The following is a 22,669-nucleotide window of genomic DNA, read 5'->3' as shown; positions in this document are numbered from 1 at the left end:
TCCCTGTGGCTTAGTGCCCCTCGTTGCGCTTCAGCCACAACGGGCACCTTGATGAGGCCCACTAGAACCCTACTAGCAGCGTCAAAAAAAATTCTAGCGTAGAGTCCACCTCTCAATCCAAGTAGAGTTCTTCCGGCACCGACGCCAGAATCTGCAACAACCAAAAGCGGCCGAGGAGTCCGACGCATCTACAAAACACCAAACACTGGCTCTCTTTTCCTCCCTCCAACAACAGCAATACCGCTCCATTTTTTTTTGTCTTCTGGTCCGAGCAAAGTAATGCTCAGGTAAGGTACGCAGATATGGGACATTTTTCTTTTCCTCGAGCCATTACAATGATGAGCATATCGTGTCGCCCCTATCAGACCTACACATGGTGATAGACACTGTCAAGCCAAACGACATCTCTGAACTTATCCAATCCTAGCAGCCGAAACTACCTATTGCCGTTGATCTCTAGGCCTTGCTAACAGGGCTGTGGATGCAGATGGCTTTCGCAGAACCAGTTCGATTTCCAACGACGGATACATCCGCGACATGATGCTCAATACTGTACTATTCATTCCAATGCCGATAATTCATGATGGACACATATCACCTGATCTCCAACAACACCCGATTATAGCAGGATGAGTGCCGCTTTTTCAGCATCATACTGACCCGGAACCCAGTCGTCAACTCGTGTGAATCAAGTGTGAGGCGAAGGACGTCGCAGACGGTAGGTCGCTTTCTCTTCAATACTGGAACTGACTTTGCAGCTTGTGATGAACCACTTTATTCCATGCTAATACCGAAGCTTAACATGTGGAGGAACATAAAGCCTTCTTTTTTTTGTCTGATTGCCCTTATCCAAAGCGTCTAATGCTCCATGGATTCTTGGTACGATCAAAGCTGACCAGCATTTCGGGCAGATCCCAAGATTACCGTAACTACTGGCGATACTCAACCAAGTCTGATGCATCCCACTTAAAATATTTGCCGGAAAGCTCTGGCTTGGCGTCCAGAGACAGCTTTGCGATGACACCGCCGGGCAGCTCGGGCTTGTTCAGTCTGCCCTCTTCAAAGTCGGCCACGAACGTGTCGTAGTCCTTCTTCGACATCTCCGAGCCCTTCTCACGAAGTTCTTTCTGCATGTCGGTGTCGACCCGACCCGGGCTGATGGCTACGGCGGTGATGTCGGGCTCCTCGACGGCGATGTGTTTTGCAAGAGAGTTCAAGGCAGCCTTGGAAGAGCCGTAGGCTCCCCACGCAGTATAAGCGCCGGTTGCGGCGCCGGAGGAGACGAATACGATTCGGCCCTTCGAAGCCCGCAGGTGAGGGATTGCCTGCTTGGTCTTGTAAAAGCGTCAGCGCCGGTTCTTTGTCGCCCTTGGCACTTCTCACCCACCAATGCAAGCGCACTGAAGAAGTTCGCATCATAGAGCTTCTTCCACTCCTCGATCGAGGCATTTTCGATTCGCGTCATGGGAGAAAGCACGCCGTGGTTGACAACGACCCCGTCTATCCTCCCAAAGGTAAGGGTAGCGAGCTCTGTTACTCTCCGGGCTGTCTTGAGAAAGGTCAACATAGGCCCCTGCATGTCTCTGCACGTTCCGAGCTTGCTGCAACCAAGGTCGGCCGTGTTTCTCGCGCGGTGCACTTCACTTACGTCAGCAGCTGTCATATCAGCCGCAAGAAAAGCGACTTGCGAAGGAAAGCTATCCTTCAGCTGTTGAAGCTGATCGGCCGACCTGGAAACAAGGACCACCTTTTGGGATGACGCCAACAGGGATTGGGCAACAGCGAGGCCGATACCACGGCTCGCGCCGGTAACAATGACCACCTTCGATTCCATCCTTTGTTGGGAATGCCGAACCTTCCAATTCAAATAGCCGCTTGGCACGGTACTACTGTGTAACGATTGCAAAACAGATGGGCTGATTGATGTGTAAACTGGATTACCCTGCTTTCCGATTCGAAAAATCTCCCAACAGAGCCCCTCCATGTGGGGAGTGGGGAAGAATTCTTGTTAATCCAAGGGCGTCACGCCGGGTCGACTGCTCCATAACCTGTGCCTGGTTCAGATCTCGGCTTCTCCATCGACCCGCTCATGCGGCGCTATGGATGTGCTCGGGGAATAGGGCGCGGGGTTATTGTTATTTGCCGGCAGGTCGATCGATGCTCTCCCAGGTTGGTGGTATATATAATGAACAGCTTTTACCTCCTCGCGAAACGGACTATGTGATATATTCCCGAACAGGGTTTTCTTTTTCTTTTTCTTTTCTTTTTTTTTTTTCCACAACAGCTTTCTGGCTTTAGTTCCGTCGTGCAACTGTTAAGATGTCTTCGACCGTCATCCTTGGGGCGGGTATCATCGGTGTTTCGACGGCCTACTACCTCTCCCAGCATCAGGATCCGACAAGCATTCAACTGGTCGAGCCGTCACCGGAGCTCTTCTCCTCTGCATCTGGCTACGCCGGCGGCTTCCTCGCCAAGGACTGGTTTGGACCCTCGTTGACAGCTCTCGGCGCCCTCAGCTTCAATGAGCACCGCCGGCTTGCAGAGGAACACGGCGGACGCGAGAAGTGGGGTTACTCGCGGTCTACATGCGTCAGCTACGCAGCATCTGCCGCGGCGCGAGACTCGGGTTCGCGAGGCGACGACTGGCTACGTCACGGAACCAGCCGCGCCGACGCGGCCCCTGTGATCCAGGACCCCTTGTCCGGAAACACGCCGGGGTGGCTGCGGAGGCTGGAAGGCGACCACATCGAGCTCATCAGCGACGAGGGTTCGACGGCGCAGCTCGATCCCCTCTTGCTCTGCCAGTTCCTCTTGCAAGAATGCCTCCAGCGCGGTGTGAAGCTTCATCACCCGGCTAAGCCGGTCTCGGTGAGCACGGATGCGAAGGGCGAGCTGGTCGGTATTCGCATCATCGATACCAAGCCGTCTGCTACGGAGACGGAGCTGCCCTGTGCGAGGCTGATCATCACGGCCGGTGCGTGGACGGGGCAGGTCTTCCAGACGTTGTTCCCCGAGTCGGATCTGCAGGTCCCGATCCAGAGCCTGGCCGGGCACTCGCTGGTCCTCAAGTCGCCGCGGTGGCATACCGGACTGGAGAGCAAAGGCTGCCATGCCGTCTTCGCCACGCACACACAGGGGTTCTGCCCAGAGATGTTCTCGAGACTGGACGGGCACATTTACTTCTCAGGGTTGAACTCATCGACTCTGCCGCTTCCGGACGCAGCGGCGGGGAAGGCGACGCCATACAAAGAGGACCTGGCTCAGCTGCGGCAGGCAGCAAGGGAGATTCTTGGAACCGGGCCGGAGGCGGAAGACGACCTGGAGGTCGTGCGGGAGGGGCTGTGCTTCCGGCCGGTGACAGCGTGGGGGACGCCCATCATCTCGCGGATACGGGATGGAGACCTCGGTGCTGGTGTGGTGACGAGACCCGGGGCCGAGGGTGGCGTGTATATTGCCGCCGGCCACGGGCCGTGGGGTATCGCGATGAGTCTCGGCACGGGTATCGTGCTGGCTGAGATGGTGCAGGGACGGACGCTCAGTGTGGATGTGAGCGGGCTAGCTCTTGACGGGAACAGGGCAAGGGAACTGTCTGCGAACTGAGCACAACCGGATATCCGCCAGTCTTCGCGTAATGTGTCGAGTCATCGTAATTGAGGACTTTCAAACAGCCCCTTCGTCTCTTCCGAGAGTATCACTACACTAGACTACCCGCATGCACGGTGCGCATCTCCATCACAGGCACCACAGGACTCTGGAATTCGGGTTCGGATACCTGAGCGGGGCAGCAGTTTGCATGTAGTGACCAATCTGCTATCCGGACAGCGAACGCAAGTGTTCCTCATCACGCAATCGTCAAGTCGAGACTATTGAGTCGAGACAGCAGCCTATCACCGTTCCCACGGCGGTTATGAGAGACGGCCGACCCAACCTGCCGGAACAGACGAGAGCCAAGTCCTGCTCATTGCTTGATTGCATGCACTGCACAAGTGCGTGACACGCTGCATGAAATTCTCCATTCAGCCATGAACTTCGGAAGCCCTCCCTCGCGTAGGAAGCAAAGACACTGCACCATTTTGGGAGGATGAAGGAGCACTATTAGTTAGGCAGTTATCCAGTTCCCGGTTTCCGAGACAGGTCAGGTACGGTACCTGAGGTCCCCTGCAGCAAGTCGTTCCATTCGTAGATCACAGCAGGGTTGAAGAGCAGAGACGGGAAAGAGTGGTTGGCCAATCAGGACTTCGTGCTTGCCGCCGAGCCTTGAGATGACCGAAGATAACCCTGTCACCGTTCGTGCAACTTCCCCACTCGGGCCGGCCTCTCTTCCCCGGAACACATCCCACCACCAGTGAGTGACCACCTTCCCCCCCAGCTGTTGCTTGCGCCTCATTCGCCGGGCCGCAACTCAATCATCACCTCGCTCCTCGAACGCGATTCGACGCATGGTTTGATTGGGGGCCCTCCGGGTAAGTCACAATGCTGCTGAACGGCTCGCATGGAATCTCGAGGGCCGCTGGGGGAGGGGCGGTCACTGCTGCTGCGGGGGTGCTCGAATCCAATTCGCGTCCCGCATCCCAGATGCAAGCAAGTCAAGCAGACACAGTACGCTAGCAGACGGCCACATTGACGGTCGCATTCGCGACTGGGCTGCCGAAGGTTCTCTTTGGTTTATGGATTGCGGCTTCCTGACTGGATGATATTCTCCTGGGACATTGATGTGAACTACTTGACCAGGGCTTTTCAAGTGGCACATTTGTCTTGTTCTACGCGTTCCCGTGGTGCGAGGAACTTGCTATCACCGAGAAACCTCCATGTTCGTGGGAGTGTGTGAGAACGTTCCCGCCATAGCATCTGTCTTCCGTGCGCGCACGTTGCCAACTGCGCGTGCTTCCCGTCCGCTTGCGCAACGGCAAGAGCAACGCCTCGTGAAAAAAAATAGGGCAGCAGCTGCAGATCACTGCTGCGGTAGGTACAGAGTTTGGCCATTTCCCAACAAACAACCCCCCCCCCCCCCCTCCCCCCTTTCTTCCCCCCCCAATGCTTGCCGGACCTGCAAGGCCCGAAGCATAGTTGTCCGCCTGTGCAGCTCTGCCGACTAGTGGAGTTGTACAGTATCTCCTCTACATACCGCCAACAGACCCTACACTAGCGAATACCCGACTGTGCCTGGGTCTTCCGGCGACATTATCTCCGCTGCCGTGTGATACCGATGCAGCCGTGCAGCACAGCTTAACCCATATTAGATCTCACGCCACCGCCGAATCTTGGTGTGCCCCGAGCTTCGCAAAAAACCTCGCTCGCAGGCCACCTTCTGCCGTGTATCAACCGCGTCGCCGAGTTCTGGCTCCGTTGGACAGGCTCGGCCGGGATCAAGCTGCTCCCAGAGAGTATCAACTCCCAGCGCGCATATCGAGCAACCGCCTAAATTCGAGGAACACGCATATTGTGCCAAAAATCAACAAAACCGGAAGTTGGGCCACACGGCCACTGCCACGCTGTTGCGGCGCCAGCTCCGTTCGACAGGGAGGATATTTATATATATCACCGTAACCCTCCTCCCGGGCCGACGGCATACTCACCCTTCGGCGCCCTTCTTTTTCGCTATTCCTATGGATGTCCAGGTCTCGATGTTCAGCACCAACTAATATCTGGCGGCCCGACATTTCTTGGTCTCGCTGTTTCAGCAACAGCCTTGACGGCGATTCTGGTCCCGGGGAGGTCGTGGAGAGAGGTGACAGGGCAGTCAGTGCCCGGGCCAGACGATTGACCGACTCCCACGAGCCCAATCAACACGGCAGATGGCTTCACCGGGCCAGCCGGCGCTAGGGAGCGCCGCGGATGCTTCATCGCAGGCTCTTGCGGGGCTTGTGAAACGAATCGACATTCCCTATTCACCGAACAGCCCTCCCGGCCTAGTACAGGCGCTCACGCTGGATCCGTGGACGAAGTCTGGAAAGTACGGGCTGGGATGGACCTACTTTGCGATTGCGGTCGGAGGCTTGACGGTGGTGGTGAGGATATGGCACTACTGGCAGGACAAGATCCGGCAGGCCATATACAAGCAGGAGATGGAGCAGCACTTTCAGAAACTGTACTCCCTGGACCCGGGCTGGGACCGGACGGCGGCTCTGGCGACGGCCGTGACGACGGCCGATACGACGGCCGAGTCGGGGAGGCACTTCTTCCCGGAGGAGCCGCCGATGGAGAACAAGAACTTCAGGCCCAAGGCGCATTTCTCGTCCGTCGGCTTTGTCAACGACACCCTCGCCCTCTTCAGATGGGTCTTTTACCGCCCGATCCCGGACATCGTGTGGAGGAAACACCGGTTCACCTTCAGCTCCCTCGCCGTGTTGGGTTGCGTCTTCATCGCTCTCGCGTTCGTGACCGTCTTCAGCTTCTTGCAGCAGCCTCTGTACTGGCAGAGCATCCGGTTCGGGTCTCCCCCGCTCGCCATCCGCTCCGGCATGATCGCCGTCGCCATGACTCCCTGGATCTTCGCGACGAGCACCAAGGCGAACATCCTCACCATCATCACGGGGATCGGACCCGAGCGCCTCAACGTCTTCCACCGCTGGCTGGGGTACCTCTGTCTCTTCATGTCGCTGATCCACATGATCCCGTTCTACATCCAGCCCGTCTGGGAGGACGGCGGGATGCAGGTGTTCCAGAAGCTCTTCCCCCCCGGGAGCGGCATCATCTACGGTTCCGGAATCGCCTGCCTCGTTCCGCTCTGCTGGTTGTGCGTCGCCTCGCTGCCCGTCATCCGCCGGACTGCGTACGAGCTCTTCTCGCTCCTACACGCCCCCATCGGTTACGTCTACCTCGGCGTGCTCTTCTGGCACACCAAGAACTTTCTCATGTCCTGGGGATACCTGTACGCGTCCGTCGCCATCATTGCCCTGTGCAACATCCTGCGCCTCCTCAAGCTGAACTGGGCGAGACCCTGGCGCATGTCCTGGCTCATCGGAGACGAGGCCGCCATCAACATCATGACGGAGAACGCCATCAAGATCACGATCCCGACGCGGATGCGGTGGAAGCCGGGCCAGTACGTCTATCTGCGGATGCCCGGTATTTCGCTCCTCGAGAACCACCCCTTCACCATCTCCTCCCTCTGCAGCGAGGACTTCCCGTCCGAGTATGGCGAGGAGTACCGCGACTGCGTGCTCGTCTTCCGCCCCTACGGAGGCTTCACGCGCAAGGTGCTGGAGACGGCCATCGAGAAGGGGCCCTTCCACACGTACCGCGCCTTCCTCGACGGCCCTTACGGCGGGATGCGTCGCGAGCTGGCCGCGTTCGACACGTGCATCCTGATCGCCGGGGGCAGCGGCATCACCTCGCTGATGTCGCAGCTCCTCAACCTGATCAAGCGCATGCGGGACGGGAAGGCCATCACCAAGAAGATCGTGGTGGTGTGGGCGCTCAAGCGGCTCGAGGCCATGGACTGGTTCCGCGAGGAGCTCCGCATCTGCCGCGAGTCGGCGCCGCCGGAGAGCGTTACGTGCAAGTTCTTCGTCACCGCGGCGGTCAGGCAGAAGCCGAACCACGCGATGCCTCACGGCCGCGCGCCCCGGCCGCTGAGCAACATGTTCCACGACAAGCTGGACGGTTTCGTCGCGGGCATCGCGAGCAAGCGTAACAGCGCCCTCATCATGGCCGAGGCGCAGGGCGATCCGGAGAGGGAGCGCGAGCTCCGCCGCGAGGACGAAGACCGCATCACGGCGCTGCCGCAGCAGAAGTACCTCCAACCGCACACCTTCCCGCCTCCGCCCCCGGGCCCTCCGCCGTCGAACGGGACCGGGTTGTCGCCCGCCGAGGAGGCGCTCCGCCGACTCGAAGGCCGCGATGGCGACGCCAAGGGCTCCGAGCCGCTCTCCTCGGACGGCCACTCGGGGGGCGCGCAGAAGAAGAAGAACAAGAAGATGGACGGCGAGTTCCACTTCCCGCCTCTCGGCGCCTTGCGCCCCGAAGGCATCCCACACTTCAACTACGCCCCGCCGGCAGGGAGACAGCGGTACAGCCAGATCATCGCAGAAGCCAAACCCCGCCTGAGCCAAGTGCTAAGCGAAGCATGCAGCGGTGGCGGTGGTGGTGGTGGTGGTGGCGGCGGCAATGAGATGCCCAGCGACGTCAAGAGCCATGACTACAATGAGCACGACCAAAACCCCGAGCAGGCTCAAGCCAACATGGGCGAGACCACCGAGAGCGGCGGCGGCGACAAGGGCAGCGCAGAGCCCGTCCGCGCGCCGGAACTGGCGCACCTCCGCACGGACGGGGCCGGCTTCTCGCGGCCGCGGCCGACGAGCACGTTCGGCCCGCCGTCCGGGTTCGACTTTGGGTTCCCCGAGACGCCGACCGAGTTCCAGCGGTCGCTGATGCGCTTCGCCTTCCCGGTCCCGCACGAGATCGACGGCGGGTGGAGCGTCGAGTACGGCCGCCCGGACCTCGGGTACATGCTGAGGGAGTGGGCTACGGGCGGGCCGGACGGGCGGGGGATCCTGGGCCGGCGCACGGCCGTGTTCGTGTGCGGCCCGCCCTCGATGCGCGTCGGCGTCGCCAACACGGTGGCCGCCCTCCAGGCCGAGATCTGGGGCGACGACATGCTCGAGGAGATCTTTTTGCACACCGAGAACTATGCTCTATGAAGGAGGGGGATGGAAGGAAAAAATCTTTGTGGGAGCGAAGAGGGAGAAGGGGGGAAACGGAAGGACGGGGCACTGTTGGTCTGTTGGTTTTTGTTTCTTTTGGTTGTTGGTCTGTTGGCGTTTCCGGGGGGGAGAGATACCACATGCGTTGGGGAGTTAGTTCTCTTTGTTTTTCTTGGATACCACGCTGCTCTCGAGCGAGAAGATTATTAGGGGCGGCGGCTCTACTTACTGCGCCCGCACGTCAACACGTCTACACATCTATTTACGTTTTATTCAAGTATCCTTCCTTGTTGTTTCCTTCTATCCCCTCTTTCTGAACACTCTCCCTCTCTCTTTCTTCACTCTATATGTATACACATATATATGTACTGGATGAGGCTCAGGTACAAGGCCGGCCCAGGGACTGGCCTCCCCAATCTCTTTTTTTACTACTGTTAACGACCTGGCCCTCGGCCGACAGAGCTCTATTTTAATCTACACGTTCATCATCCAACTCGTTGACTGGCCCCTCTTTCCAGTCTCTCTTGCCAACAATTTAATGTATCTCGTCGCATAGCCGCAGCTAGCAGGCCCAGGGTCCCGCCCCGACGATGGAGAGGCTTGCTGTAGCCCCGGGTTGCCAGCTTAGCTAGCAGAGCCTGAATGATTTTGTGTGGTCTGCAACCATCCAACCAACATATTCGTCTTGGCCGTTCTGGGACGGCGAAGGGCTAGTGAACAACGTCACCGGAGCGAAAGTAATGGAGCAACCGGACCGACTCGAGCCCTGAATGATTAACTGACTTCTCGCACGTAACTCGCATTGTGATACTTTCCCTTTCTGGCTTTAACTTTTCTTCTTTTCTTTTAATCGGTTGCCTGCAGGACCACCTACCAAATGGATGATATATGGTTTGTGGAGAGGCCTTGTGATGCTGCGACTGACTTGATTATCAATTTAAGCTGCTTGCATTCACAACGGGTAGCTACTGCTGCTGCTGCTGCTGCTGCTGCGGGAAAGAAGCCAGATTCCGCGCCCCAGCAGTCGGTGTGATTCGAGCTCACAGCGCTTAGCACTGGGCCCAGCTCTACGGACCCGAACACTCAGCCTCTGCAGAAAACTTCAGAGGTGCCCTCCTTACAGATCGCGCTGTTACCCAGGATGCACTCGAGGTAGCACATCCATCCGCCTTCTTTGCGGTATCGTCATGTCAGACTCACGCGAAGGAGGCAGTCTCGACTTCGGACGGTCACCTGAAACGGCTGAGGAACGGGCAGGTGGTCACTAGCTCGAATAGAGACGAAGGGGCAGAGCACAACCTGAGGTATCTAACTTGTTTAGATGTAAGGGGGGAGAAAAAGAATACTCGGAATATCCTTCCTTCCCGCGTTTGTGTGTTCCTGCCCTATATTCCCTGGCAGACGCACAAGAGCACCCTCGTCTGCAACACGAAGTGGCGTTTCCTCAATCACTACACGGCAGTATACCAATTTCGCGTTTCCCTGTCCTCCCCGAGGTTGTTACCACGTCTTTAGTGTGGGTATGGTATTTCCAAATATTCCTTCCAAATATTCCAGTGTCTCTAGTCCCTATAGCAAAACTAAACGAGAGTACAGAACGAAGAAGCGCAGCTTACGGCCGTGTTTTTGAACGGAAGACAAGAACAGGAAACAAGGAGAGAACCGGAGAAAGAATTATAACGACAGTTTCTCCCCAATGTCGGCCCCTCCCGCAAAGGAGTCCACTGTCTCTGAAGAGGCACGCCATTGCCTCGGCCAGGAACTCGGCGCTATCACTTCCGGCGACGCAATGGTGCGCGATGACGGCCTCGCGGGGGATCGGGAGGGCCTCCATCGCACGGTTCGTGCCTTGCCATAGCTGGAATTTGTTTTCGTTATTTCTTTTTGTTTCTTCTCCAGTTTCCAGCTTGATTAATGGTTCCGTTCAGAGCACGATCGGCCGATGGCTGGCCTTGACCGCGCTGGCATTCATGTGGACGAGCGCCCAGGCTCCTCTCTATCTGTTCGGTACGCTCTTCCTTGTCGGAACTCCGCAGTTGCGCGCTCGGCAGCGAGACACTCATGATCACTAACTACTGTCCCGGTTCTCATGTTCCCTCGACGATGAAAAAGCTAGCGCGCCGGTGTACATCTACCGCGATCTTGGCGGCCTCAGCTACTGGGTCTGGTTCATCACGGCCAACCTGCTGGCCACAGCTGCCGTTGCTCCCTTTGTCGGCGCGCTCTCGGACCTGATGGGCCGCCGCTACGTCGCCATCACCGGAAACGTTACTATCATTCTTGGCCAAGTCATCTGTGGTGCCGCGTTTAACATGGCCACGTTTATCGGTGAGTCTCCGAGAAGAACGGATCAGAAGAGACAAGGAAGCAGAGGAGGAGGGGGAGGGGGAGGAGGAGGAGGAGAAGAAGAAGAAAAGAGAGGCATCTAAGTTTGGAAATGTTCTGATATCTGACTAACCTCTCTCTCTCCTGTTTAGCTGGCATGACAATCACCGGAATCGGCACCGGCATCAACGAGCTGACCTCCCTGGCCGGCACTGCCGAGCTTGTCCCGCTCTCCCACCGCGGCTACTACATCGCCGGCATGGTCCTGACCATTCTCCCCTTCATGCCCTCGGCCATGTATGCCCAGCTCATCGCCTCCCGCTCGACCTGGCGCTACATCTCCATCGTGACTTCGGTCTGGGCCTTTCTCGCTCTCGTCGTGACCGCCCTGTTCTACTTCCCCCCGCTCCGCGCTCGCGTTCACGGCTGGAAGGACAAGGTTGGCTTGCTGAAGAAGACTGACTTTGTCGGCGGCCTGCTGTCGATCGCCGGGCTGGCTGCGTTTGAGGTCGGCATCTTAGCTGGAGGGTATCAGGTAAGACTGCCTGGTCATCAACAGCCGTCTCCATCAACACCTGCCCCCCCACCCCCCCTTTTTTTTTGTCCAGTGTTTGTAGAACCTGACAACGCAATCCGCGTGTATAGTATCCATGGTCGAGCGCGCAAACCCTCGCCCCCCTTATCGTTGGCGTCGCCCTCATCGCCGCATTCGCCGTCTGGCAGCGACGCGGCACTAGCAACCCCATGGTTCCCCGCCACCTCAGCGAGAAGCCCCGAGCCCTAGCTCTCACCATGGTCATCACCTTCATCTCGGGCGCCAACTTCTTCTCCGTCTTGCTCCTCTGGCCTCCGGAAGCTTACAACGTATACGGACACGAGTACGTTTTGTCCTTTAGTTTTCTCCGTCTCATTTTCACACATCCCCCCCCCTTTCTTTTTTTCTTTATCCCCCCTTAAGAATCAAGCAAGTCACTAAACCTCATTCCATTTTCAGCCCCGTTGGCGTCGGCATCCGCGGGATGCCCTTCGCTTTTGGGGTTTTCGGCGGCTGCGTCGCCTCGCTGGTACTCCTCTCGCGCACCCGCGGCTCCCGGATCCGGTACCTGATCCTGGCCGCGTCGGTGCTCATGACGGCCGGGTGCGGCTGCATGGCGCTCGCCACGCGCGACAACCTCGGCGCCGTGTACGCCATCCTCTTCGTGGCCGGCGCCGGCGTGGGAGGCATCACCATCCCCGTCTCGACCGTGGCGACGATCCTGTGCCGCCCGGACGCCATCGCCACCGTCACCGCGCTGACCCTCGCCGTCCGCATCGTCGGCGGCGCCGTCGGCTACGCCGTCTACGCCAACGTCCTCGCGCGCCGCCTCGCCCCGGAACTCGCCACCCTCCTCCCGCCCGCCTGCGCCCGCGTCGGCATCGCCGACCCGGCCGTCGTCACCCAGGTCGTCCGCCTCACCGCCGCCAGCCTGGTCCGCGAGATCCGCGACCTCCCCGGCGTCGACGGTGACCGCGCCGCCTGGGAGGTGCTCGTCTCCGCCGGCCAGCAGGCCTACGCCGACGCATACCCCTGGGTGTACTACTGCAGCGTCGCCTTCGGCGGCGTCGCGGTCCTGGCGAGCCTGTTCCTGGGCGACATCTCGGACCTGGTCGACGATACCGTTGTGGCCGCCATGTGACGGAGAGCTCACTTACGGGGACCGGTCAGATGTATGGTCGACCGGCTGTCCTTGGATGACCATAACAAACTGTGGGGAGTACTATTTGAGTTGGGAAGGAGAGGCGCAATCATCCAGATCGTTGGCACTTCTTCGTTTGCACACGTGAGCTCTGGAGGGAGGGTAACGTTGCTTCATGACCAGTACCAGCAGCACCAGCAGCACCAGCAGCATGTGTTGTTGTAACTTCATCGTACAGGGGAGAAGGAAATATGTTGATCTCACTGCGATACAGGGGATCTTGCAGGGCAGTCAGCTATCTACTTATATAGCCCCAGCGATGCTGCACATAGATGTGTTAGACCAAGACAAACCGGGACGACAAGAGTTGGGCCACAAGAATTCAGCACACGTAAAACCAGTGACTTTCTCTCTCTCTCTCTCTCTCTCTCTCTCTCTCTCTCTCTCTCTCTCTCTCTCTCTCTCTCTCGGATTAAGCCGGCACCTCCCCGAACCGATATTGCGCCCAGGCAAAGGAAGACTCGTGAAACGTCCAGGTCTGCACCCCCTTGTCCTCGCCGGCGGCGCCGGCCGCCACGTAGACGGGCATGAGGTGGTCCATCCAGGGGTGAGCCTGCTTGGCGTCGGGCCGCTTGGTGACGGCGGCCATGCGGTCCTTGCGCACGGCCGGGTCGGCCTCGACCGCCTCCTTGAGCGCGTTGTCGAACGAGGCCACGTACGGCAGCGGGGCGGCGGGGCTGCCCCGGGCGAAGCGCATGTCGCGCAGGTTGTGCACCGTCATGCCGGTGCCGATGATGACGACGTTGTCGTCGCGCAGCGGCGCCACGGCCTGCCCGAGGCGGAAGTGCGCGTCCGGGTCCTCGCTGTTGAAGAGCGACACCTGCACCAGCGGGCACCCCAGCGGGTTCTCCTCCGGGCTGAAGGCCACGTTGAAGCCCGAGAAGACGCCGTGGTCCAGCCCCCGCTTGACCCCTCTCGCTCGGATGCCCGCGTCCGAGAGCAGGCCGAGGATCCGGGAGGCCAGCTCCGGGCTGCCCTTGTTGGGGTACGTGGCCTTGTAGAACTCCGGGGGGAAGCCGTAGAAGCTGGAGGGGGGGGGGGAGGGATTGTTGTTTTAGCCATCATCGTTCTTCGCTTGGGTCCCGTTCCGAATCAGGGTCAGACATACTCGTAGATGAGGTCGGTATCCTCGGCATTGTTGAGGTGGATCTCGTTTGGTTCAGCTTGCCAGTGAGCCGAGAAGACCACCACGGCCTTGGGCTTCACTTTCTGCGTGATCTCCTTGCCGATCCTCTGGAGGACCGGGTAGACCGGGTGCGTCTTGTTGTATTGGACGTCAGGCTGGGAAAGCGTGAGTTAGCGGGAGGGTTTTGGGAGAATTTTTTTTGTTTTTGTTTTTGTTTTTGTTTCTTTTTTTCTCTCTTTTTTTTATATAATTCTTACCCCTCCATGGCTGAAGAAATACACCGGTGCTTTGGGCATGTTGGCCGAGGACTGTGCTGGCTTGGACCACGAGCTGAAATTCTTGACCTTGGTCAAAGATGGCAGGCTACGCGCCAGAGGGGACGAGGAATTTAACAACAGCGCCAGAATGAGGATCGAAGTCGACAGAAGTAACACGGTGAAGTGCCTCGAAATCCAGGATGGAAACATGACACGCAACGGCTCTGCAAGTGAAATTCCATCTCTCTGAAGCCGTCTCCTGCTTTATAACTTGAGTGGCAATTTTACAAATGGTTGAACCGCCGGTCGTCAAGTACTTGCTGCTCGGGAATCCACGACCTGGCTCGCGCTTTCGGCATTTGACTTGTATTGCCTGTTTCGGTAAGCATTGACTAATAGCGCTCCATGATATCATGCCACACTCAACGTGGAAGCCGCGCGGTTCTCCAACTCGCCTAACCCAGGGCGAGCCAGGCACGCCATGGTTAGTTAGGTGGGCTAGCACGGCTTACTCTGTAGGTGGATCACCCCGGGAACTAGACCCTAACCCGAATGCCCGGGTACCCCCCAGCGGTATCCGTAGCCAGGTAATAAGCCCGAGGTTTCGGAACCTTAAAAACGCCCCGCTAAAAGAATCATCCTCCGAGAGCCGGAACCAGGCACGCCAGGCTGCCTTCGCGACGCTACCTCTCTATACAACCTGTGTTCGAGGCTCTGTGCTTGATAGCTGGATCTTGCACAAAACATGGCGTCACTCGTGCGGGCGCCGCCCCTGTTGTTCCCGGCGACCGCGCGGCACACCGCGACCGTCATCTTCGTCCACGGTTTAGGCGACACGGGCCACGGCTGGGCGGGCGCCGTTGAGAACTGGCGGAGGCGGCAGCGCCTTGACGAGGTCAAGTTTATCCTTCCCCATGCACCATCAATTCCCATCACTTGCAACTGGGGGATGAAGATGCCGGGCTGGTATGATATCGTACGTCTCTCGGCGTTTTCCCATTTCCAATCCGCCCGAGGTTGCACGGCCGGTCATGCTCACTACATCGGCAGCACACTATTGACGGCAATGCCGAGTCCCTCCGCCGCAATGAGGACGAGGCCGGCATCCTGCAGAGCCAGGCGTACTTTCACGAGCTCATCCAGAAGGAGATCGACGCTGGCATCCCTCCCGAGAGGATTGTGCTGGGCGGCTTCAGCCAGGGCGGTGCCATCAGCATCTTTTCCGGCCTGACCTCGAAGGTGAAGCTGGCGGGCATCGTGGCTCTCTCGTCATACCTGCTGCTGAGCCTCAAGTTCAGCGATCTGGTGCCCAAGCCAGAGTTCAACAAGGAGACGCCCATCTTCATGGGTCATGGTGATTCCGACAAGGTAGTGAACACAGAGCTCGGAAAGATGTCGTACGAGATGCTCAAGGGCATGGGTTACAATGTAACAATGAAGATCTACAAGTGGGTTATCACAAGGTGCTCACAATTGAAGTGCTCGGCTAACTTGGCCCCATAGGGATATGGGACACTCGGCCTGCCTGGAGGAGATGGATGATGTCGAGGCGTTTTTGAGGGAGCGGTTGCCGCCGTTGGGCGACAACAACGCCAAGTCGGAGCTCTAGGTCGTCTTTTTTTTAATTCGTCTTCTGGTTTCGAGGAATATCATGGGTCATATCACTTTGTGAACGAACTGGGCATTAACAAGCGACCATAGAAGGATTTAGCGCTCCTTCTACTTCGAAGCGTACGCAATTGTTCGTCAACTCTCGTCGTCCCTCGACGAACATTCCATTGAAGACGACCCCACCATGTCCACTCTTCACAATGAGGTCTGTGCGCCATTATCACCCCCCCACCCTCGCGCCCCTCCCAGCACCCCCAGCCTTGGCCGCCACGCGACCCACCGTCGGGCCCGCAGCGGCTGTTATCACATTGGGGCATCCGGCAGGCAGTTAAGGCGGGCAGTCGATGCCCGTTTTATCACTGGTATGATTGGGGAGTCGCGATACTACTAATCGCCATCCTTGATTAGCTTTTTGGAGATTTCCTCCTCTTGGCATGAGCGTTGGCCATGGATTTTGTTTGCCTGAACGTTCCCATCTAATCAAGAACTCTGTGGATCTGTGATCTTTTTTTTTTTTTAAAGGGGGGGGGAACCCCAACCGAACTCGGAAGGACGCGATAAACAAGTCCCCGTCGCCGGGTTAACTGGCGAGTATTGTACATACACTTATCGCGTTACCGCCCGATAACCGTCCACCACGACACGGCTTCCCGACCTGGCCCATAAGAGTCCACGCAGCGCATCGACCATGGCAGGAAACGAACCGCCCTCACCGGGGCCTTCGCAACTGCCGCCCATCCCCGCAAGCCCGACTTATTCGTATGCCTCGACCGCGAACCCACTCTCCCAATACAACCTTCCCCCGCCTCCCCCGCCGCGCCCGCCGCATGCCGTCCTGACGAAAGCCGACCTCGCGAATTCCCAGGCCGCCTACGCAGACCTTCTCTCCAGTGCCAAGGCTTACCGCCTCGCCCTCGCCGCCCTCTCGACCGCCGCCTCCACGTTCGGCTCGGCCCTCGAGTCCTGCGCGCGCCTGAAAGAAGCCCGCGCCGAACTGACCACCACAAACACAAGCGGCGCGGCCGCCGGCGGGAACCCCCCTCCGCTCAGCCTCAACAACAACAACAACAACAACAGCTTCGGCACCAACCCGCGCGGCAGCTGCACCGCCGACACCCTCCTGGCCGCCGCCGGCCTGCAGCACCTGGTCGCCAACCACCAGCACATCCTCTCGGAGACGGTCTACCGCGCCTTCGAGGTGCCGCTCCTGCAGGACCTGGACAGGTGGCGGGCGGCGGTGGAGGACGAGGAGGAGCGGTACGCGCGCGCGGTCGAGGCGCAGAGCCGGGAGATCCGGCGGCTCGAGAAGGACGGGGTCAAGATGATGAACCGGCAGCGCAGGAGGGACGTCGGCCAGCTGAGGGGCCACCTGGTCGCCCTGACCGCCCGGCTGGACGGGCTCACGGTCCTGCACGGCGAGCACGCCGGCGTCCTGCTGCGCGAGAGCCAGGAGGCGAGCGGCCGCATCGTCGAGGCCAGCTGCAGCCTCGTGCGGGCCGAGGTCGAGATCTTTGAGAGCCTGGCGCGCAAGGGCTGGTCCGGCGGCGGGCTCGAGGACCTGCTGGAGCGGGGCGTCGACCTGTTCGCCGCCGACGAGGACGCCGCCATCGGCTCGCTCTCGGGCAAGGGAGGCGTCATCCCAGGAGGAGGAGCAGGAGGAGCAGGAGGAGGAGGTGGTGGTTGTGGTAATGGTGGTGGTGGTGGCGGCGGCGACGGAGGCAGCGGTGCTGCCATGGTCGGGGTCGGGTCGGGCGAAGGCGGGGCGAAGCTGTTCAGCATCTTGCCACCCAAGAGCATATTGGCGGACATGTCGGGCGCGGACACGACGCAAGGCGGGGGAAAGACTTCGAGGTCGGATAGTCTACTGGGGGACCCGGACCGGTACCAGAGCCTGGCCGAGGCGGTGACCACCTCGGACCCCCCGGCGAGGGGGAGAGACCGGGATGCTGACAGCAACAGCATATTTTCCGAGTTCAACCGGTCGAGGAACGTGCGACCGTTCTCGCCGCAGCCGCAGCCGCTGAGGCTGAATCCGGAGGACCTGCTCGAGGACATCGAAGACCACGCCGCGGAATCGTCAGCTGATCCGGGGGGGCGGGGAAGGCAAGACAGCGACGATGCGGACGAGCAGCAGCAGCACGGCGATGAAGGGACTCCCGAGGACGTATATGGGGATGCCGACGATGGGGAGGTGTCGCCGTGGCGCGACGAAGGGCTACGGCATGGGTCATCCGACAACGGCGTTCACGGTAGAGTCGGTTCAGGCCTAGGGGATTCGCAGCATCTACTCGAGGAAACGTGGGGTGAGTGATGCACAATAATGACGATATAACATATATATCCAAATATGAATGGCGGCAGTGGGCAAGGGCTTCGTTAGGGGGCTGGATTTGAAGGGGACATGTCTCCGAACTTGGAGCAACGAAAATATCTCTATCTGTACATGCGCGGACGGGATCGAGAGAGAAATAGGTCTCATCATGGTCACTTGTAAACATTGTAATAGGAGGTGCTCAAATACAACGTAAACGAACACCACCACCGTCCGGTCTGGGACCACAAAGCAATGTGCGCCTTCCCCCCCCCTTCTTGAAAAAGACCCTGAAAAATCCCGACAGCCAACACCGAGAAGTATCGACCTCTAACCATGTCGCCCAGAAGAGAACCATTCGTTAGTTACTAACGTTACAGGGCATGGAACAATCTGCCCCTCGCTCCCGGTCCTTTTTGGCAGCCTCAATCAACCCTTCCTTTTTTTTTTTTTTCGCACCCCATCTCAACCTAATCGTCCTTCTCGACGTCCCGGATCTCCCCCCCAAAGAGGCCGAGCAAAAAGTCGAGCCACCACATGAGCTTCCAATATAGGCTCGCCCTGTTCCAGTCAAACTCGCCGGTCTCGGTACGCGGCACCTCGCTCCCGATCATGGCGCCGTTGAACCAGCGGAGGAAGGGTACGTGGTTGGCGATGCGCTGGGCGAGCGACGGGGCCGGCAGCAGGGCCTGCTCCATGGGCAGGAGCTTGGCCTTGCGCACGGTCGGGATGACCCTGCAGAACTCGCCGTCGGGGTTGCTGTTGCTGTTGTCCTCCTGCGGCGCGGCCGGCGGGGCCCCGTTGGCTATGCCGACCGTGCTCGAGGAGGCCGTGGTGGTGTCCGGGGCGGAGTCGATCGTCGTGGTGTCGGCGGTCAGCGAGGTGGAGGCGTGCGAGCGCGGGGGCGACCAGTCGAGGCCGCCGCCGCCAGGCTGCTGTTGCTGTTGCTGTTGCTGGGCGGCGGAGAAGCCGGACTGGGTCCGGGAGTGCCGCCGGTTGGACGACGACCACGTCCGCTGCAGCCCGCTGCCCGTCATGGTGGACGGGTCGGGGATCGGCTCGTCCCGCAGGGGCGGGATGCCGTGGTACGGCTCGGCGTAGACCAGGTGGCCGAGGACCTTTTGCGGCGAGGCGAAGATGGCCGCGTCGGCGGCCTCGGCGGACTCGAACGTCACCTTGACCCAGTGCTCGCCGCTGTCGGCCCGGTTCACCTTGGCGCGCTCCTCCGGGGTCAGCGCGCGCCGGCGGGTGAAGGCCGGGTCGCGCAGCTCCGACTTGTAGCGCCGGCTCTCGACCGGTGGCTCGCGCGGGTAGTCTTCGCATATCCGGCCGGCGAGCTGCTCGTAGTGGTTGATGGCGGCATATTGTTGCTGCGCAGAGCGGTACCCGCGCAATATCACTTCGGTAGGCTCCTGCTGCTGTTTCAGGAAGCGGGTTTGGGACGGGGCAGAGCTCTCGTCCTGCGCCTGGGAGAGGCTCTGGGAAGAGGTGGAGGGCTTCAGGGTCGGTCTCCGTTGCGCCGACGTGGCGGGGGCGCTCGCCTGGGTCGCATTCTGGTTTTGACTCGCGATCCAACTGCTAAACACCTTGTCCGCCGCGGCTAACGTAGGGTCTTCTCGCTTCGCCGGCGTGGCGATTTTGGATCTTGTTCGGCGCGTCGACTTGCCGAAAGAGCCCGTCTCGTGCGTCATCTTCCTCGATCGCAAGGACCCGTCCTGCCTGCGGGCGCGTTTGAGTTAGAAAACATGGCGTCAAGCATGCAAGCAAGCCGCAGCACGTACTGTGGGAAGACCATGGCATAGGGTCTTTGGATGCCGTCGTCGCCGACGTAGAGCTCTTCGTCGGGCACGTTGTGCAGAATTAAGGGCGCCATAGTCGGCTGGCTGCTTGGTGCAAGAGAAGGCTAATAAAAGGAAGATGTGCAACCAATGGGATCGAGCCGGCTGTTCTGAAAACCTAGGGCGGTGGGAATGTGGTGAATATCAGTGTTGAACGAATCGGCCGTCTTTCAGGGTCAGTTTTGAATGGCGTGAATGCGACGCGATTTTTTGGTCTCGGGGTTGACATGCTGCATCTCTGCAAATCTGCCCAGCAACGGCAGCCTATGGAACAGCTAGTTACTAGTTAGGTACATACAGGGAGCCAAGCCCACTTTCGTTGCCAGCGTGCCTACACTAACTAGCACCTCTGGCGCACAGGCACGGGGCCAAAAAGGCCAAGACCTGGGCAATCGGAGCAGAGCTCGCCTAACTGCATCACTGCGCCAAGACTCCCCTAGTAACGTACTGTACGGATTACATAGTACCTTACCGCGTAGGCAGGCAGGTATGTAATCCGTACATACATCCGTACAGTAACTAATCAACACCAAGCTCAATCCAGACCTTTCCCATTTCGGTTTACACGAACAGTCAGCCCCAGCGATCTCACTTCCATCAAACGAACAAGGTAGAGAAGATGGACGCGAGGCAGAGGGCAGACCAACCGGCGACAGAGAGGCGGAGGAAACCCGATCTGGACGCCAAAGAAGGACGAGAGCCAAGATACCATGTCTACATTCGATTGCCCTTCAATCGCGGCGACTTTGTCGACCCAGGAACAGTGAGTTTCGCACTGTGCCCGCCATTGAAGGTTCACGGGTTCACGGGTTCGGAGCTCGAGGCTGACATCTCTGTTCAAGGTGAACTGGAGCGAGAAGAAATCCGAGGCGCTATGGAGCATCCTGTCCGATTCTGTGCTCGATAGTGTTGACTGTACGTCTGATGAAGTTCTCCGTCTGCCGCACTCTGCCGTTTTGCTGACAACGCCGCCGTCGCCTCTAGGGACGAAGCTGTGAGACCACCTCACCTTCTGGGAACCCCGCTGCCGGCGCGAAAAAAAAAAAGAAAAAAGAAAAAAACTGACACTGTGCCAGCGCCAGCGAGTTCGACGTCACGGTCGAGTTCCTCCTTCAGATGGCCAGCTATCTGACTGAGCGTCATACATCCCAGCTCAGAGCGCACATGCTGAAGGCGGCAGCAGCAAGGGGGTCCAACGCTCCATCGCCGGTGCCTGGTGCCGAGCCTCAGGGGAATTCGCAGTTCGGCGTGAACCCCGCGAGGCGCGCCAGTCTGGGGACCGGTCGCGCTCCGTCGGCCCTCTCCAACCGAAAGGAGACCGCCACCCCTCTGGGGAGGAGGGGGGAGGAACCAAGCGGGGGAGCGGCCGGGCCCGTTCCGACGGCCAAGAATGCCTATCCCATCCGACCCGGAAGCGCTCTCAACTCCCCCGCCCACACGGCCGCTCCGTACGCGGCCCTACAGGACCAACCCGGCAGCAGGCCAGGGACTGCCACCCGGCCAAACGACCCCACGAGACGCCGCTTCCCACACCTACCAACTCCCTCCATCGACCAACGCGCCCAACAGCCGCAGCCGCAGCGACTCCAGCAGCCGGACCGCGCCGAGATGGCGCCGCCCAGCCCAGCAGCCTCCTCTTGCTCGTCCTCCTCCTCCTCGTCCTCCTGCTCCTCCTCCTCCTCAGACAGCCACGTCGAGAGCCGCATCGTCCGCCGCCCCCCACGCTTTCAGAAGCCTCCAAAGGGCTCCCGGGGCGGTGGCAATGGCCCCTTCGTCGGCGGCGGCGGCGGCAACGACGATGACGACGACGACGACGACGAGCCGGCCTTCGCCCCATTCACGCAGCAAGGCGCGGCCAGCAGCAGCGGCCAGGACCTGGGCGCCACCCTGCGCGGGAACAACATGGACCTGCGCGACCTCGCGGGCCGGGGCCGGCCGGTGTTGGCGGCGTCAACAATATCATCATCATCATCGGCGGCGGCGGCGGCGGCGGCGGCAGTCGTGGCCGTGGCCGACGACACCAGCCAGTCGCACTCGCAGACCTCGCTGGACTCGTCCATCGGCTCGTCGTCGGCGCCCGCCGTCCTCCCGCGCAGACCGGCCACGACCGGCCCGGGCGACGGGCGCCGCGTGCTTCCTACGACGACGACGACGGGGGCAGGGGTGGCCGTAGGAGGAGGAGGAGGAGGAGGAGGAGGAGGACCCTCGCAGGGTCCCTTGTCCCCAAGGCGGCCGACCGAGCTTGCGGGGGCGAGGGGCGCTCGCGCAAAGGGGACCTCGAGGGAGGGCAGCGACGGGACGCCCAGTATGGGGAGCAGCTTTAGCGACTTGGATGGTGAGTTTTACCTTCTTTTCATTCCTTGTTCTCTCTGGATGATGCTGGTTGAAACGCCGAGGCGGCGGACGCTGACGGATTTGTTCGCTAGACGCCTCGGTCACGCAGTCGGCGCTCGAGGAAGCGCTCGCCAGCCGCATGCAGGACGGCACGATCGGCAGCCGTATGAGCGTCATCGGAGGCACCATCGGGCAGGCCTTCAGGAGCCGGTACTTGCCCAAGCCGAACCGGCAGTGATTGACGAGGGGAAGGGCAGCTTGTAAGTTGGTGCCTCCTGTTATCTCCTCCTCAGATGTCAAGGTCGTGGAGTGTTTTGGAAAGGGGTTGCGCCGTTGTGTTCCTTCTCTGTATTTGCTTATTCTGGGAGGGCTTCTGTCAACCTCTCTTTACGGTCAAGGTGTATTACTCGACAGCTCTCTGCTACTCTTTACCTCGTTGTCTGGCCCGTAATCCTCTTAGGTACCTTTCTTTCGAACGACAAGGAG

At 59.6% G+C, this 22,669-nt stretch overlaps 9 protein-coding genes across 9 annotated transcripts; 6 read left to right on the top strand and 3 right to left on the bottom strand.

Annotated features, from left to right (window-relative positions):
* Positions 1 to 472: 472 nt before the first annotated feature.
* Positions 473 to 2,133, bottom strand: MYCTH_2298104 (uncharacterized protein). Its single transcript, XM_003660110.1, has 3 exons — positions 1,649 to 2,133; positions 1,388 to 1,549; positions 473 to 1,334 (listed from the first exon to the last, which is right to left on the bottom strand). The coding sequence occupies exons 1-3, from the start codon at positions 1,832 to 1,834 to the stop codon at positions 930 to 932; spliced, it is 753 nt and encodes a 250-aa protein (XP_003660158.1). The 5' UTR covers positions 1,835 to 2,133; the 3' UTR covers positions 473 to 929.
* A 1-nt stretch (position 2,134) lies between these two features.
* On the top strand, positions 2,135 to 3,871 carry MYCTH_2298102 (uncharacterized protein). Its single transcript, XM_003660109.1, has one exon. The coding sequence runs from the start codon at positions 2,320 to 2,322 to the stop codon at positions 3,598 to 3,600; it is 1,281 nt and encodes a 426-aa protein (XP_003660157.1). The 5' UTR covers positions 2,135 to 2,319; the 3' UTR covers positions 3,601 to 3,871.
* A 1,600-nt stretch (positions 3,872 to 5,471) lies between these two features.
* MYCTH_2298100 (uncharacterized protein) lies at positions 5,472 to 8,886 on the top strand. Its single transcript, XM_003660108.1, has one exon. It carries the CDS (start codon positions 5,796 to 5,798, stop codon positions 8,640 to 8,642), a length of 2,847 nt encoding a protein of 948 aa, XP_003660156.1. The 5' UTR covers positions 5,472 to 5,795; the 3' UTR covers positions 8,643 to 8,886.
* Positions 8,887 to 10,615: 1,729 nt separating this feature from the next.
* MYCTH_98330 (uncharacterized protein) lies at positions 10,616 to 12,646 on the top strand (the record flags this gene model as incomplete). The annotated part of the gene is made up of 5 exons (XM_003660107.1): positions 10,616 to 10,652; positions 10,758 to 10,973; positions 11,123 to 11,505; positions 11,616 to 11,848; positions 11,965 to 12,646. 5 exons carry the CDS (start codon positions 10,616 to 10,618, stop codon positions 12,644 to 12,646), a joined length of 1,551 nt encoding a protein of 516 aa, XP_003660155.1.
* Positions 12,647 to 12,733: 87 nt separating this feature from the next.
* Positions 12,734 to 14,499, bottom strand: MYCTH_2298096 (uncharacterized protein). Its single transcript, XM_003660106.1, has 3 exons — positions 14,090 to 14,499; positions 13,815 to 13,987; positions 12,734 to 13,731 (listed from the first exon to the last, which is right to left on the bottom strand). The coding sequence occupies exons 1-3, from the start codon at positions 14,297 to 14,299 to the stop codon at positions 13,119 to 13,121; spliced, it is 996 nt and encodes a 331-aa protein (XP_003660154.1). The 5' UTR covers positions 14,300 to 14,499; the 3' UTR covers positions 12,734 to 13,118.
* Positions 14,500 to 14,702: 203 nt separating this feature from the next.
* On the top strand, positions 14,703 to 15,937 carry MYCTH_2298093 (uncharacterized protein). Its single transcript, XM_003660105.1, has 3 exons — positions 14,703 to 15,065; positions 15,140 to 15,537; positions 15,593 to 15,937. Exons 1-3 carry the CDS (start codon positions 14,835 to 14,837, stop codon positions 15,696 to 15,698), a joined length of 735 nt encoding a protein of 244 aa, XP_003660153.1. The 5' UTR covers positions 14,703 to 14,834; the 3' UTR covers positions 15,699 to 15,937.
* Positions 15,938 to 16,397: 460 nt separating this feature from the next.
* Positions 16,398 to 17,744, top strand: MYCTH_12171 (uncharacterized protein; the record flags this gene model as incomplete). The annotated part of the gene is made up of 2 exons (XM_003660104.1): positions 16,398 to 17,333; positions 17,469 to 17,744. Coding segments are annotated over 2 exons (1,212 nt in total), but the record flags the coding sequence as incomplete, so codon positions are not given.
* A 502-nt stretch (positions 17,745 to 18,246) lies between these two features.
* MYCTH_2298090 (uncharacterized protein) lies at positions 18,247 to 20,069 on the bottom strand. The gene is made up of 2 exons (XM_003660103.1): positions 19,793 to 20,069; positions 18,247 to 19,730 (listed from the first exon to the last, which is right to left on the bottom strand). The coding sequence occupies exons 1-2, from the start codon at positions 19,882 to 19,884 to the stop codon at positions 18,482 to 18,484; spliced, it is 1,341 nt and encodes a 446-aa protein (XP_003660151.1). The 5' UTR covers positions 19,885 to 20,069; the 3' UTR covers positions 18,247 to 18,481.
* A 490-nt stretch (positions 20,070 to 20,559) lies between these two features.
* MYCTH_40928 (uncharacterized protein) lies at positions 20,560 to 22,421 on the top strand (the record flags this gene model as incomplete). The annotated part of the gene is made up of 4 exons (XM_003660102.1): positions 20,560 to 20,612; positions 20,926 to 22,012; positions 22,061 to 22,184; positions 22,276 to 22,421. 4 exons carry the CDS (start codon positions 20,560 to 20,562, stop codon positions 22,419 to 22,421), a joined length of 1,410 nt encoding a protein of 469 aa, XP_003660150.1.
* Positions 22,422 to 22,669: the final 248 nt, after the last annotated feature.

This window comes from Thermothelomyces thermophilus, chromosome 1 (genome assembly GCF_000226095.1).
Source record: "Thermothelomyces thermophilus ATCC 42464 chromosome 1, complete sequence".
In the NCBI taxonomy this organism is placed as follows: Eukaryota; Fungi; Ascomycota; class Sordariomycetes; order Sordariales; family Chaetomiaceae; genus Thermothelomyces; species Thermothelomyces thermophilus.
Note: the sequence above shows the minus strand (reverse complement) of the source record. Positions and strands in the feature narration are given on the sequence as shown.